We start from the raw sequence: 13,941 nt of genomic DNA on the forward strand, positions 1-13,941 counted from the left end.
TTACAGTTTTCTCCTTTCCAGCAGTGGCCTAAAGACGTAAGTTAACACAGAAACAGAGGTGGTCAAGCACACTTTCTTCAACTAAATCAGCAAGGCTTTCTAACTGAGCCCCGGGGCTGTGCAGCTGTAAAATGTAGCAAAAGTTATCCAAAACCATTTAAACATGGCTGGTAAGAGAAAAACTCTTAAATTATGAAAGAAAGGACCAAAACAGAAAAATAAAAGATTGCTTAAAGCTTTTGGAAAAAACAGTATCAACAGCAGTAAAACCCACTTCTGAGCTGCGAAGGAACAGCTACGGGAATGAGTTCAGGATCATTCAGCTGCAAATACCAAATCATCATTTGCAAAAACATGCCCATGTCGGCTTCAGAATTCAACAGGTTCAAAAGGGCAGGGCTATTTTTATTACAAAAGGCTCCTTTTCCAATCCTCCCCTCGCAGCAGCAGTGACCGTTACATCTGGTTTTCCCATCTCATTAAGCAGATGTGCAAAATACTGTATTACGCAGTAGAGCTAAACTGGGTGGGTTAACAGAATAATTTGCATTCTAAAGCCCTGCAGTGCTATAGCTAAGAAATACATGGAATTACTGAATATTTCTGCCTCATAGGGACCTCGGTTTCACCTGTCTGTTTCTGTTGTTAATTTTTTTTCCCCTACACCCCATTCCTATGCGTTTACCCTGCAGTGTTTTCACTAGGACGTAGCCCTGCTGAAGAGGGAATCTGTAAATCCAGTTAAATGCAACCAATATAAATGAACCAAGTCCTTTCCAAATTAAAATTTCCTTCTCAGGAGGAATCTCGTCTCTGGACATTAATGGAAACCAAAATCACTACACAGAGCAACACACTGTGCTCTCCACCATTCCGATTCAGAGCTGAACTTGGAAGGCAAACCTCTCTTCATCACAGACCGAGCCACCTCATACACAAAAGTCTGCAGGAGCAGCTCAATTCCAGGTGATAGAATTCCTCCTTGCCGCTGGGCGTTCCCCCGGGCTCTGACTGAAGAAACCTCTTCTTATGGATTAGTTCGGAACACGTTTGCTCCCCACGTTACTCGGGGAGCAGCAGGGTATGTTCCTCCCCTCATATTGTGCCCAGAAACCTGCAGCTGATCTGTTGGTGCCAGCAGGGAAGATGTCTCTGTTCCTGAGCAACGTCCCGGTGCGGGTCCAGCTCTATCTGCCACCTCATCCCACTGTGCCAATAGCTCAACCAGTATCACCTGCATCGCGGGTGACTAACCGCATGCCCACTGACCTCAGAAAAGCAGTTTATATCAGTCAAGGACTGCATTAGGCCTTTCCCAAGGGAGGAAGCGTACTTGTCCCCCTCCCTGCAGCATCCCTTTTACGGCGTTGAACTGGGGACCTCGTTAGCAACGCAAATAAGTTTCCAAGCAGAAAAGGGAAAAAAGTAAATCCAATCTCATCCTGGCTTCCTCCCCCACTGGAAGAAATGGAGCGGCTGTGGCCAGCGCGCGATCGCCATCCTGTCCCTGTTCCGCCGGGATGCCATTAAAAGGTTATGAAAATACTGCGCGGGAGGGAGACGGGAGTTATCCGTCTGCTCCCTTCGCTGCAAGGGGCTGCCTCCTCTACAAGCCCGGACCCATCACGCAGGGGAAAAATCTGCTGAAAACAAACCCTAGCCGCTCTCGAGAGGCAAAGACATGCCAGAGCAGCCAGCACGGCGTATCCCGGTATGTGTGGGCTCCTGTGTTCAATCACATTATCCACCTAAAGTTAACTTCTGCTCTGCAACTCACCGGTTTCTTGAGCAGCTGTGTTTGCCAACCACTGAGAGCAAGAATTTTTATTCAGATAAAATACCTGTGCACTTCACATGCAGCTACTCCAGTGGCAGTCAGGCAAATAAATACTCAAACTGTTGGACTCCCAGAGCCCTTTGATATGCAAGTCTCATTATAAAGGTCTTTATCGGCCACAGAGATTAATTTCACTGCCAAAACAGCCCTTTTTCAGGTAGCAGACATCATACCCCTCCAGCTGCCGGAGATGGGTGAACAGCACTTTCACCAGCTGACGTTTTGGAAGGCAGAAAGCAGCGCTCAAACCACATCTTCTTCCAGGAAAGCTCCAAGCCTTGAAAGCTTTTGCCGAAGAAGTTCATGCAAATCCCAGAGTTAGCCCTCAGAAAAGCCGTCACGTTTTCTATTGAGAGCTGACTCTTCTGATGACCGTCCAGTTCGTCGCCATCTGCTCCAAGGTGATGCACCTGCCCCTCCTTGCAGCGTAGCTGCTGCATTCCCTACTTTCCCCTTTCTCCCACCATCTCCCCTCTAGCTTACCTACATGGATGTTTCTGTGGTTGCTCTAAGTTGGATACTAATTTCATCCCGCCATATCTCATTATAATTAGCTCTTAATTGCCACTTGACATAGGGACCATTTTGCACGACCATAACGATTCTTCCTTGAGGAATTGAGTGTTGAAAGCTCGTTGTGTGTCCTTATAAACGTTTTGGGTAATGAGAATGATTTCAAAAGACAAATTTAAAACACCGCTGTTCACATAAGCTCTGGATTTGCACCGTTTCTTTGAGTACTACTAGCATTTCCAAGGAGAATACCACACAAGTTGCTACCAGTCTCTCTCCCTCTGGCACCCACCATGTCTTTATACTGAAAGTGGGAACATTTTAAGGAGCACCTCTAAAATGTGAGGGGTAAATGCCACAGGACAGTTGCGCTGCCCCCATGCTCTGCTGGAACTGGTGCTCTCAGCCAGGTGGAAGCATGCAGGACATCCCAAAGACTCTGCACTTCAAGGTAGGCAGCCACTCAAGGAGCCAAGAGATGAGTAGACTGTTAGAAGAAACTCATCCATAAGCATAGACAAAGCTTTGTCTGAGACTTGCTTTGTTCCTAAACAAGTTAGACTCCTGTGAGATTTGAAACCAGACAATTTGCCGAATTCTTACCAAGATCTCCTGCGCTCTCGCAGCAGAAGTTACAGCTGAGTGCCAGTCCACTTCATTCAGTCATCCACCTGCCAGGGCAGCAGTGAGGAGACAGAGGACTGATGCTGTCTCATCAGGTAATGCTTCATACGCACCGTGCCTCTTAAACCAGCCATCCTCCCCACACCCAGTTTAACGTCTGGTTGCAGCGCTCTGGAAAACACCACACTGAAATAAAAGGGGAGAAATGGGTTTATTGGTTTGTCAGAGTCTACTGCTATTCTTCTCCCACAAACTCCCCTTTTTTTTTTTAATGTTCAGGAGATGTCATTAGTTTTGGTAGGGTCTGAATGGCTGGTGATCTCAAATAGCTTCTGTGAAAACACTTACAGGCTCCATACAGAAATACTTTTTGGAGAAGTGCCCATGATTCACAATCCTTATGACCAGCGAGTTTCTTCTTTTTGAAACGCACTTAAACAAGCCTCCAAGCGTGTATGACAAACTAAGATGCTCAGAAGACGCACTAATACCCTCACACAACCACCTCTGGCAGCAGCCCCTCCGTCAGCAGACAGACCCAGAACTGACAGCTGCATGAAATACCAGCTCGAGGAAGACCCTGGGCAACACCTCCCCGCAGAAGCCAAGTCTGCACAACATATTTAAAATCAAATGAAAGTCTATCATGTGCCTGTTAATACACTGATGTTTGTATGCCTAAACGTGGTCCTAGCAGGCGAATTTCCAAGAAGCCATAAGAATATATTCCTAAACGCATTGTACAGCACAGAGAAGTCTTTTGCAACAGAAATAGAGGAATGACTCATTTCCTCTGTAGCTCCTGCTCCGGCGCTTCACTCGCACAGGCAGCGGAGCGGCTCCCTGTGCCGTGCCAGCAGGAATTGGGAAAATCAGGAGCAGTTTCCAGCATACATAAACCTAGCTGAATTTCGACCGGGACTTGTCTTTAAAACCAGTGATCCCAGATGGTCATCTGGGATAGCAGAGGAGGCAGATTTGCAAACGGTTCCTGAGCGCTCCCTCCCTTGATGGGAGTATTGTATTTCAGCGTTTTAATGTTGCACACAATAAAACATTGGAAGAACGAGCCGAGAGTTGCTCTCTCCCTTGCCCTCCCCTGAAGCGTGGCTAGTAAGCACGCTAATTTACCAGTGAATTCAGCTCTAAGTTTCTCTTCTCCCCTACTTGAAACCGGAAAGGAGCAGACTGAAATAGCAGCGAAGTGGGCTATCTTGTTGGATTTTACTACTGTTCTTCCTCTGTTTCTACAGCTAGCGGGTTTCTGTCAGAACAGCAAGACTCTCCAAAGCAACTCTTCCATTTTCTCTGCTAGAAATCCATCACATGGGTAATTTTTCATCCTTAATTTGATAGCTAGTAACCTTTACAGCATAACCCCTGTCACTCCTCTCTTCTTGATTCCTTGCCTCTCTCTTTTATTTTCCCACCCAGATTATTGTATGGACAGGATTGTGGCAGGAATAGAAGCCTATAGAGGATCACGAGTGTCATGAAAACACTAGCAAACCCTTATTACATCCAGTCCAGCCCCCAAAACTGATTATCCTGTATGCACCTTTGGTCCTGCTTTTAGGGGGAAAAAAAAATTCCCAGGGGTTTCAAGAAATGGATGCCTGTATCTTGAGTACACAGAAATTTTCTGAGTCTTTGAATCAGCATCGCTATCCTTTAAGGGGGAAAAATAAGGCTTCCTTAACATGATGACATTTGATGCATACGCATTTCTAACAACCTTTAAGAGTTTTACATGTAAATCGTTATTTGAATCCTAACAGACTGTCGCATAGATACAGAACGTACGTTATCTATAGCTCTGTTGCTGATCGAGTATTACGGTGCTTTGAATCTCTTATGAAGGAGTTGCAAATATGCCAATTCTTGGTTACATATTTAAAATAGGACACTGCAGGCACACACACAAGAGCACAGGTAGTCTCTTAATTAGGCATACCGTATGTTTGAGAAACCCACAACGGTAATATAATGTACAGGCAGATCTAAGTATGGTCAGCCCTCCATATCCTGCTTATTTTGGAGTTGTGAGCTACTCAGACCCCTCGAGTAAGCAGAGCGCTTGCTCTAAAGCATCGGCAAGCACTGAAAGCAAATCCACGTGCTTGTGCTTCAAGGGGTACAGGTCCTTGCCCCTACATCGACCGCCAGCTTCCCAGTGCTATCGGCCCAACGAAGTGGGGCTGGCTGCTTTTCTGCCAGCTACTCAAATTAATTATCACCAGTCAGAATGTCACCTACCTCAGGGAAGACTCACCAGGCAGACATTTAAGGAGGCGACACAGGAAACAAACCAGCCTAGAAAAGCAAATTTCTCATGTCTGAACTCTTTTGGAGCCTTATGAAAATGGGATGCACAAATAAAAGTCCCTTCCCTTCCAGGCAACTTTAACTTGCATTAGCAGTCCTTAATCAGCAATTCACTACTGACCTTGGCTGCATTACAAAGGAGGTATTTGCACAGGGATGGAAAGATTTTAAACAATTTATCCAATGAGTTGGATGCAAACAGGCTTTTCTTTAAACACCAAGCATGCAAGTCCTTAGGCCAGTTAATTCTTTGTTAACAGATTTATCGCGAAAGGAAACTCCTATGTTTCTTTAATGATTTTCTGCTGAATAGAAACTCAGGCTTCAAACAGAGAAATATTTCAGAGCAAGGAATGAATGGAGACCAGAGGATGGTTATTGCTTTTAAAGGAAGCTATTAACATGAGATAATGCTATTAGAGAGGCAAAAGATCTAAATATACTTCCTCCACACTGACTTGGGTGACTGAGTGTTGGCACTTCCAGTCTTTGCCAGCGAGAAGTCCGTTAGCCAGCTGGGCTGCTTCAGCACTGTACCAACCACTGCTGCCCCTCTCACAGAAGCTGCTCCCTGCAAGGTAAGAGGCAGGCACACAAAGATCCGGAGATAGTTATTTGCAGCCTAGCTTTGACTTAATGATTAAAAAGCTATGGGTCTTGCTGTTATTTCATTCTTTAACAGGGAACATCAGCACAACCCATGAGTGTACAGTTCTGGCATCTTACCAAAGACTAATAAAGGACAGGTAAGTTGCTGGCCCATCCACAAAACTCCTGCTGGCTTCAGCAGGACTTTTTCCATATTTAATAAAGCGCGACCTGCGCAGTTTGGAACGGAGACGTGTCTGTACATACCATACGGAAAAGCTCACAGAGATACTGTGAAATGAAGTCCTAGCTCTTCACTAAGCACCAGAAAAAGCGGATTTTATGCAGCAACCTGAAACTGGAGCCAGAGAAACATGAACTGATGCCTTCTTAACCTCTGAGCGAGACAGCCACAAACCCCAACGTGCTCCATTTCAAAAGTCAGCAACACCACAGACGGTGCCAGCCGTGCTCTAGTCTCTCTCCTGGCTCTCCTCCCATATCCCTCTGCACAACTCCCAAGGCGTGGACTTCCTGCTTTCCCATGGTTTTGCCACTTTAATAGTCTCCTCCTAAAGAGCACATAAACCTGCCAATCACATTTTTGTGGCTGCAGGTAGCCTTTACTGAAAAAAGATAACAAGGAATTTAAATCTTGAGGCATAGATGCTTTAAAACAGCTGTTTATTACTACAGTGAAATATTAAAACCACCAACTTTTTATGGAAACAATAAAAGTGCAAATGTATTTTGATATTAAATAGGAAATGAATTTATAAATGTTTCATTAAGATGGGCTGACACTTTGAGCCTAGAAACACTTTTTTTTTAAAAAAAGAAACAATAGCAGCTGAACATTTTAGTTTAATCTTTGGTCTGATTATTAACCAGCAAAAAATAGTTGTACCAAGAATCTCTATTGCAAACAGATACTTAAAATTTACATTACTCTGCAGAGATTCAAAATCAAAAGAGGAATGTTTTCGAGATATTTAGTCAGATAAGAAATAACAACGTCTTTGAGAAATACACAGCATTTTTCAATACAAAACAAAGTCACATTTATGCATTTTGGTACTGTAAATAAACTTATTCTCTTCCCAATCAATGTTCAATAAAAACTTCATTTGCATAGAGTCTTTGCAAAATTAGGTTGCAGATAAAGAGGACCAAGAACCCACATTAGTGCTAAATAACACGCTCTTTCTTCTATGTTTGTGTTTCAGTTTACACACACACAGGCAACCATGCTGAATCTATGGTACATTATAACAGTTACGACCTTAACAAATACGTATTCATAACCTTGTTCTGTGTACAGCAACCATGGGTTGGGAGAAGAAGGAGGAAAAAGGCCCATGGGATTACTCATGTAGGTCAAGTTCTCTGTACACCTCCTTGCAGATAAGGCCCTGGAATAGCTCCAGGACGCTGCAGGTACCAGTGCTGTCACGTTTGTTGTGGAATAAGATGAATACCATAACAGAACCCAACTTTCATCAGCTCCTTTTGTCTATCGTATTGATGAATGCATGCTTTATAGAAGATAAAGAAAATACACTTAATATCTCAGTCGTACAACAGAGCCACAAGTTAGTCTAAGAGATTTTCTCAGACCTCCCACCAACTGCATGTACATTGCCTTACTGGCAGGAAGCCCCCTCTCAAGAAAGCTTGCCCAAGCCTAAGGTTAAAGCAAATGCATTCATTTTCTCCCATCACCAGCCATCACAAACTCAAAAATGCCTTGCTGAGCAAGAACTCATACTGGAGATCTGCCTACAAGGCTAATAAACCGAGGGTTTGCCTCACTATTCAGCCCTGATGGATTCAACCACTTTGGAAATATTGTCAAAGCAAAACCCTCTCAAATCTCTTTTCCCTACACTCCAAATCTGCCTTGCTTTCAATAGCTCTCCTCCAATTTTATTCCCATGTCCTTTGGCTTGTTTGCAGTGCGTCTTCACTGAGAGTTTACCATCATTCTCACTCATCCCTCAGCCCAACTTTCATTTGCTAAACTATTTATATTCTCACCATCTTTCCTTGTCACGCATTTCCTGATGCAACTGTCTTTTCCTAATGGCATTACTACATTTTAGTGAGAACGTCCTTACCAAGGCTATTACAGATTTCCATGTATTGCAGCAATACTAAATATACACCAAATGTGCATCCCTTTTCAGAGAAAAGATCACTCTTCAGAGACAGGGATGCACAGTGATGTAAACAAACCAACAGCTGACTGAAGTGGTTATGATGCCAGAATTAACAGCTAAAGGGTTTTTATGTCATGCGTTCAGGCAGCCACAATACCCTGGGCTGGTCATCTAGTCCTTCTTTGGGCAAAAGATTCAATGGCATCAATTGCAGAACTGCATTTTATTTCAAATACCAAGTAACACAAGTCTGCAAAAATAGTACGTATCATGGTCTACTACTAAAAAAAAAATATCAAAACACCAAGGTAGCTCACTTAGCCTTAAATACCATGTGCAAAGAACATTTGATCAACACTACCTATAAATACACTATTTGTATTTGTAGAAAGAAGCACAGTGCTTCATATATAAAAATAACCCAACTTGCGGGTGTGACCTAGGCTATAATTACCTGAAAATAAGACTGCAAGAGCAGTTAAAAAAAATAGACAGAAGTAGGCAAACATCTGCCTAGGGAGTGTTTCCATTTAGAAAAATAGATTTTTACAAAGCTTCATAGATTTTGAAAATGTTTGTTTTGTGCTCTGATGCATAGAACTGTGAATAAAGCACACTGGTATCTCTGTGTACATCAGGGACAGGAGGAGTATGTTAGATATCCTAAAGCTTCCCAGGAGTTACACTTGGTCATTTATAATTCATTTCAGATTGCCCACCTAGGACACAGTACAGTGGATAATAAGGCACACGCTCAGCTTCCTGAAAACCAGCAATTCAGCAACACATTTTGGGTATTAATACATCAAATACTTGAGCAGGTGACCAATAAAGCAAGGATTTCAAATTCTGAATTTGCTGACACCCCCGGACACATCAGGTTCCCGTATCCCAGGTACCTGCACCGGGAGCTAAGGACATTTGCAGAGCTGGCTGCGTTACAACTTGCCAGGTTATTCCAGCGACTGGGACATAACCAGGCAAGAAGTGGAAATTATCTGGCTGATGTCTGTATTTACAGGAGACCAGAATCCATAGGCTAAGACTGCCACTGTACCATGAATTAGCGCAAAGTAATTTTGAAGTACCCTGAAATATTTCACTTCCTCCTCCCCGCAGTAAGATAACAATTTGCCATAGCACAGCACTAGAAAATCCCATTGGGTTATTTGGTCAAAACACTACCACAATCAGACAACTGGTCAGGCAGTCATCCAAAAATCCCACCAAACTCCTACCGGAGAGCAGGAGGGCGCAGCAGTCAGCTTACAGCACTGAGATTCAGACTGCTTTAAGGTTTGTTCCAATAGAAAAAAAAAAAAAAACACCAGAATTTCTTAATTTTCTTCTTGGTCCTTGAGGTAAAGCAAATTCTAAGAAAACAATACTCGAAGCCGGGGCAAAAAAAAAAAATCTCAACAAGAACCCACAAACAAATGAACCTCAGAGTATTTCTTTAAAAGAAGGTTTTCTTCAGGATGATTCAAATATCATCCCTTTAACAAAATACTAATGCCTCCTCCGTAGCAAGTATTTAGTGCAGCCAATTAACCTAAAAAGAAGGCCTTTGTGACAATAAAGTGCTATTTGTTTCCTTTTATCTATATTTCAACCCTTCAATTTAACCTTCACTTGAACACAGAAACGTGCAACTAGATTCTTCATACTATTGTCGGAGAGGTTTCACTTCTTCCCTCAATTTTACATTAACATGCATATTATATTTCTATTCAGCACAATGTATTCAATTACACAGGAAATTTGAAGCATGTCATTGAGCATTTCAAGCAGTGATCAACACCCATGCTCTAGTGCTCATTGCATTTTAAGAGCATCTTGTACATTAGGGAGGGTTTGTTTGCACTTACAGAATTTTTAAATCCCAAATGGATTTTGTATCATAAAAAGCAAATCTCAGAAAAAGGTCAATTTTGCCACTAAGACAACAAGTTAACATGGACTTCCAGAAATGTCAGTTTGAGCCTGTTAGAGTCAGGTTTGCAAACAGTCGACTGAACCCAACGCTTCTTGACTAAGGGATTTCCCCAGAAATTTCAGAATTTTCCCACAAACAACCAACGAGATTAAAAAACAAGAATCACAATTTCATTAAGTCTTGGCCTCTGGTTTCCTAGTTTTCTCAGGTCAGGGACAAAACCACACAACCACATTTAAACGGATCCCACCTTCCTCGGGCAGATGCGGGCTCTCGACGGACTGGCAGGCTGGGAGTGTGCGCTGCCCCGGCAGGGTCCGCAGGCAACGCTGGCTCACCCGGCCACCGGCTCACTCTCCCGGTGGCTCCTGCCTGGCCTCGGCGACGTGCCGGCACGGGGTGAGCGCTGGTCGCAAGTACCGGGGGCTGCTGTACATCCTGATGACGTGCGGGGCCTGGATCCAGGTGTTGATCAGCTGGAAGGCGGCCAGGTCCAGCGTGGGCCCATCGAAGGCGGCCAGCAAGTTCACGGGGGCGGCTTCCTTGAGGAACCGGGGCAGCGCCACGGCCTCGGGGAGGCTGGCGTTGCCCAGGAAGAAATGCATCAGCACCTGCTTGCGCAGGCAGTCCCTGAGGTACAGCACCAGGTCCTCCAGCCGCTCCACCAGGAACCGCTCGTCCCAGGCCTCCAAGGGCCCCTGCAGCAGCAGGGAGAAGAGGGCCGTCTTCAGCACGTAGGAGGAGAGCACCCGGCCCCACTGGGAGCAGAAGGGCTCCTCCAGGCCCTGCCCGCGGAGGTCCCGCAGGCCCTTGAGGATCTGCAGGCACTTGAGGTGGCAGGAGGAGGCCGGGGCCTGCTCCTTCAGCCAGCTCAGCAGCCGCTGCTCCTGCCGGGAGGCGTTGAGGCCCCAGAGGCCCTCGGGGGCCGGGGGTGCCTGCGGGCCCTCGGGCGGCAGGGCCGTGAGGTAGAGCGCGTCGCCGAGGGGGATGGCAGGGATGAGGCGCACGGCCATGGAGATGTGGCAGCAGACGTAGTCGGAGCAGGGCAGGATGTGCAGCGTGGGCGGGCGCCCGGGGCAGGCCGAGAGGCTGATGCGGCAGCGCTCCTGCAGCCGGTACCGCACGGCGCCCAGGCAGCGCTGCAGGTGGCCCTGGAACCAGCGCAGCACCAGCCCCGAGGAGAGGTGGCTGCGGCCCTGCAGCTCCACACAGAAGCCCTCGGCGAAGGGCCGGTAGCGGCGCGGCCAGCCGACCCTCGCCCGCAGGCCACAGACGAAGGCGCCGCGCGGCCCCAGCCCGTCGGCGCAGCGCGGCTGGGGCTCCAGGTGGGGCGGCAGCCGCAGGGGCACCAGGATGTCGAAGCAGTCGGGGCTGCGCACCTTGTGCTGCTCATAGGCGCTGCCGATGCGCACGAAGTCCCCGCGCAGGCTGAGGGCCAGCGGGCCGGGCTGCAGCCCCTGCGCCTTGGCGGCGCGCACCAGCTCGGCCACGACGCGCCCGACGTGCGCCTTGCTGTGGCCCAGCACATGGGGCGAGAGCCGCAGCTGCCGCGCGTAGAAGCTCTCCAGGGCGCTGCGCCGCGACCCCGCCGCCGCCGCCGCAGCCCGGACCCCGCCGGGCCTCGGGCCGCCGCCCGCCGCGCCGCAGCAGCGGGCCAACAGGCAGCCCAGCAGCAGCAGCGCCGAGCCCTTGAGGAGCGGGACGGAGCCCGCCTCCGCCGCGCCCTCCCCGGCCGCGCCGCCCCGCAGGGCCTGGTAGAGGCAGAGGAGCGCGGTGCAGAGGCCGGTCACCAGCGGCCAGAAGACCCGCAAGTTGAGGGTGTAGACGGGCACGGCGCGGCGGGGGCTCGGCCCACGGGGGTGGCCGCCGCCCGGCCCCGCGGGCGGGGAGCGCCCGCCCCCGCCGCCGCCGCCCCCCTCCTCCGCCCCGGCCGCCCCCAGCGCGGGCCGCGCTGCTGCCCCCCGCCCCGCCGCCGCCGGCACGGCGGTGGCCGCGCGCCCCCCTGCCTGCCGCCGCCGCTCCGCTGCGAGGCTTCCTCTTCCGAGGGAAGCGGCGCCGCGTCAGCCGCCGAGTGAGCTCAGAGGAAATGCCACGGGCGGCGGGCCCGGCCGCGGCGTGAGGGCCGGGGGCGTTGTCCGCCCGGGGGCCGGCCGGACGGCCCGGGGCCGCCCGCGGGGCGGGGAGCGGCGCCGCCCGCTCCTTCCCGCCGCCGCCGCGCCGAGGGAGGGCAGCCGAGCCTCGGGGCCGAACCGCGCCCCCGAAGCCCCGGGCCGTGCCACGGGTGAGGCCGGGCCCCCCACATCCCGGGCGGCTCCTTCCCCGAGGGCAGAGCCCCGCCGCGCCTTGCAGGGTCTCCCACAGCGGCCTGCCTGCGCTGGCACCGCAGGCAGAGCGGGAGCTGCTCTGTGGGCGCCAAACACGCTTCCGTGCCCCCCTCACTGCAACAGGATACGGCAGGGATTCTTGGTGTAAAACTGAGTGTTTCTGTACCCCCACATCAGCGGGAGGGCTGTGGCGTTGGGGAGTGCTGCTGCCCAGGCAGCAGTGCTGTGTCACAAGCTCCACGATGCACATTTTTCCTTAAAAGTGTTAAAGGTCTGTCCCGCTGCAAGGGAGTCTCTCCCATTCGCAGCTCTGCCCAAGGGTCTCGGTGCCAAAGGGACAGCAAAGCCGCCACCGCTAATTCAGCGGGGTGTGTGTGGTCTGCTGCCGTACCAACAGCTGCTTGCAGTCACATCATTCAAAAGCCCGAGTTTTTTACCTTGTGCCCAAATTATTTGGACACTGACGAACTAAAAAGGAAGAAATAACGCTGGGAGAAGTTACGGATTTGTTGCACAGGGACTTTGGGCCTCCTCTGTTGTACGACGGCCACTATGATACCAGGCCTGCTGGTGTTAACTGCGACTGGTGTGACGCTTCTGCCCACAGCACCACCCTCAGCACGAACCGAATGGAAGAATTTGAGATCCCTCAGAAATATGCACACACACGAGGGCTACCTCGGCCATCATCCCAAGCCTGCAAACAGCAGGCCAAACATTCAGGTCAAAAGACGGGCACAAAAACATCACTGCACGTCCAAAGCCTCCAGGCGCTTCTGGAGAGTTGGGCAGTCACGTTAAACCCCATAGAAATCACTGGGACTTGTCTGTCACTAAGACTTCTTCACCCAAACTTCTGCTTCAGGGCGTTGCAGGTCTGAAGAGATCATGATCCTTATGGGTCCCTTCCAACTTGAGATACTCTATGATTCTATGATTAGGGCCTACCTTTCCTCATATCTCATATACGTCTCCCTCATGGGCTGTACCATCCCCAGTGTAGCTGAGCTGTATTTCAGGATGTGTCCCTGTGTCCCAACTAGCTTTAGCTTGAAGAGAGCTCTATGATGGTGATATGATTAAACCTGAGGAACGAGCATATCAAGCTCCTGCAAGCCTTTGGAGATTCCAATTACCTAAAGATGTAACAGCAGCATTTCAAATTTAGAGAAAAGGAAAACTGTGCCACATAGTAACACATAGATCCAGTCATCAAGATGGTCTGACATTTTTCTGGTTTAGGACAAGACTTCTTTATATAGCATTTATCTGTCACTGTATTTCTTGACTGGATTGTGTATTGCTCTTGTTTTCTTTCTAGAATTCGTCCCCCCACCTTTCTGCACAGACACTCAAGATCATTTTTAAATGTGTATTTTGCTGGAAGGGTGTTAGCTCTGTCTCAGATGTTGCTGGGGTCAGGATCATCATCCTCGGCTTCTGTTTGTTCAATAAATGTTTACTGAGTTTTGAAGCTGTTTGCTGAAGTTTAAGGAGCATCTGTGAAAGCATTCTGTTGTGGTTTAATTTGAGGTGGTCAAGTTATTAGTGCATTACTGCAACTTGCAGCATCTGCATAATGTCATGGGTGGCCCCATGAAGGTGAAGGAGCAGTGCTTGAATGCAAGAGACTGA

The 13,941-nt window shown here is 48.7% G+C and overlaps 1 protein-coding gene across 1 annotated transcript; it reads right to left on the minus strand.

Moving 5' to 3' along the window:
* Positions 1-6,554: 6,554 nt before the first annotated feature.
* On the minus strand, positions 6,555-13,298 carry ITPRIPL2 (ITPRIP like 2). The gene is made up of 2 exons (XM_075166045.1): positions 13,255-13,298; positions 6,555-12,019 (listed from the first exon to the last, which is right to left on the minus strand). The coding sequence occupies exons 1-2, from the start codon at positions 13,296-13,298 to the stop codon at positions 10,333-10,335; spliced, it is 1,731 nt and encodes a 576-aa protein (XP_075022146.1). The 3' UTR covers positions 6,555-10,332.
* Positions 13,299-13,941: the final 643 nt, after the last annotated feature.

Source organism: Calonectris borealis, chromosome 16 (genome assembly GCF_964195595.1).
Source record: "Calonectris borealis chromosome 16, bCalBor7.hap1.2, whole genome shotgun sequence".
Lineage (NCBI taxonomy): Eukaryota > Metazoa > Chordata > Aves > Procellariiformes > Procellariidae > Calonectris > Calonectris borealis.

Coding starts and splice junctions, on each gene's coding strand:
- ITPRIPL2 (XM_075166045.1), bottom strand. CDS start 13,298: ATGGTACAGCCCATGAGGGAGACGTATATGAGATATGAGGAAAG. Junction 12,020..13,254: donor TATATGAGATATGAGGAAAG/GTAGGCCCTAAT, acceptor TTCCCTCGGAAG/AGGAAGCCTCGCAGCGGAGC.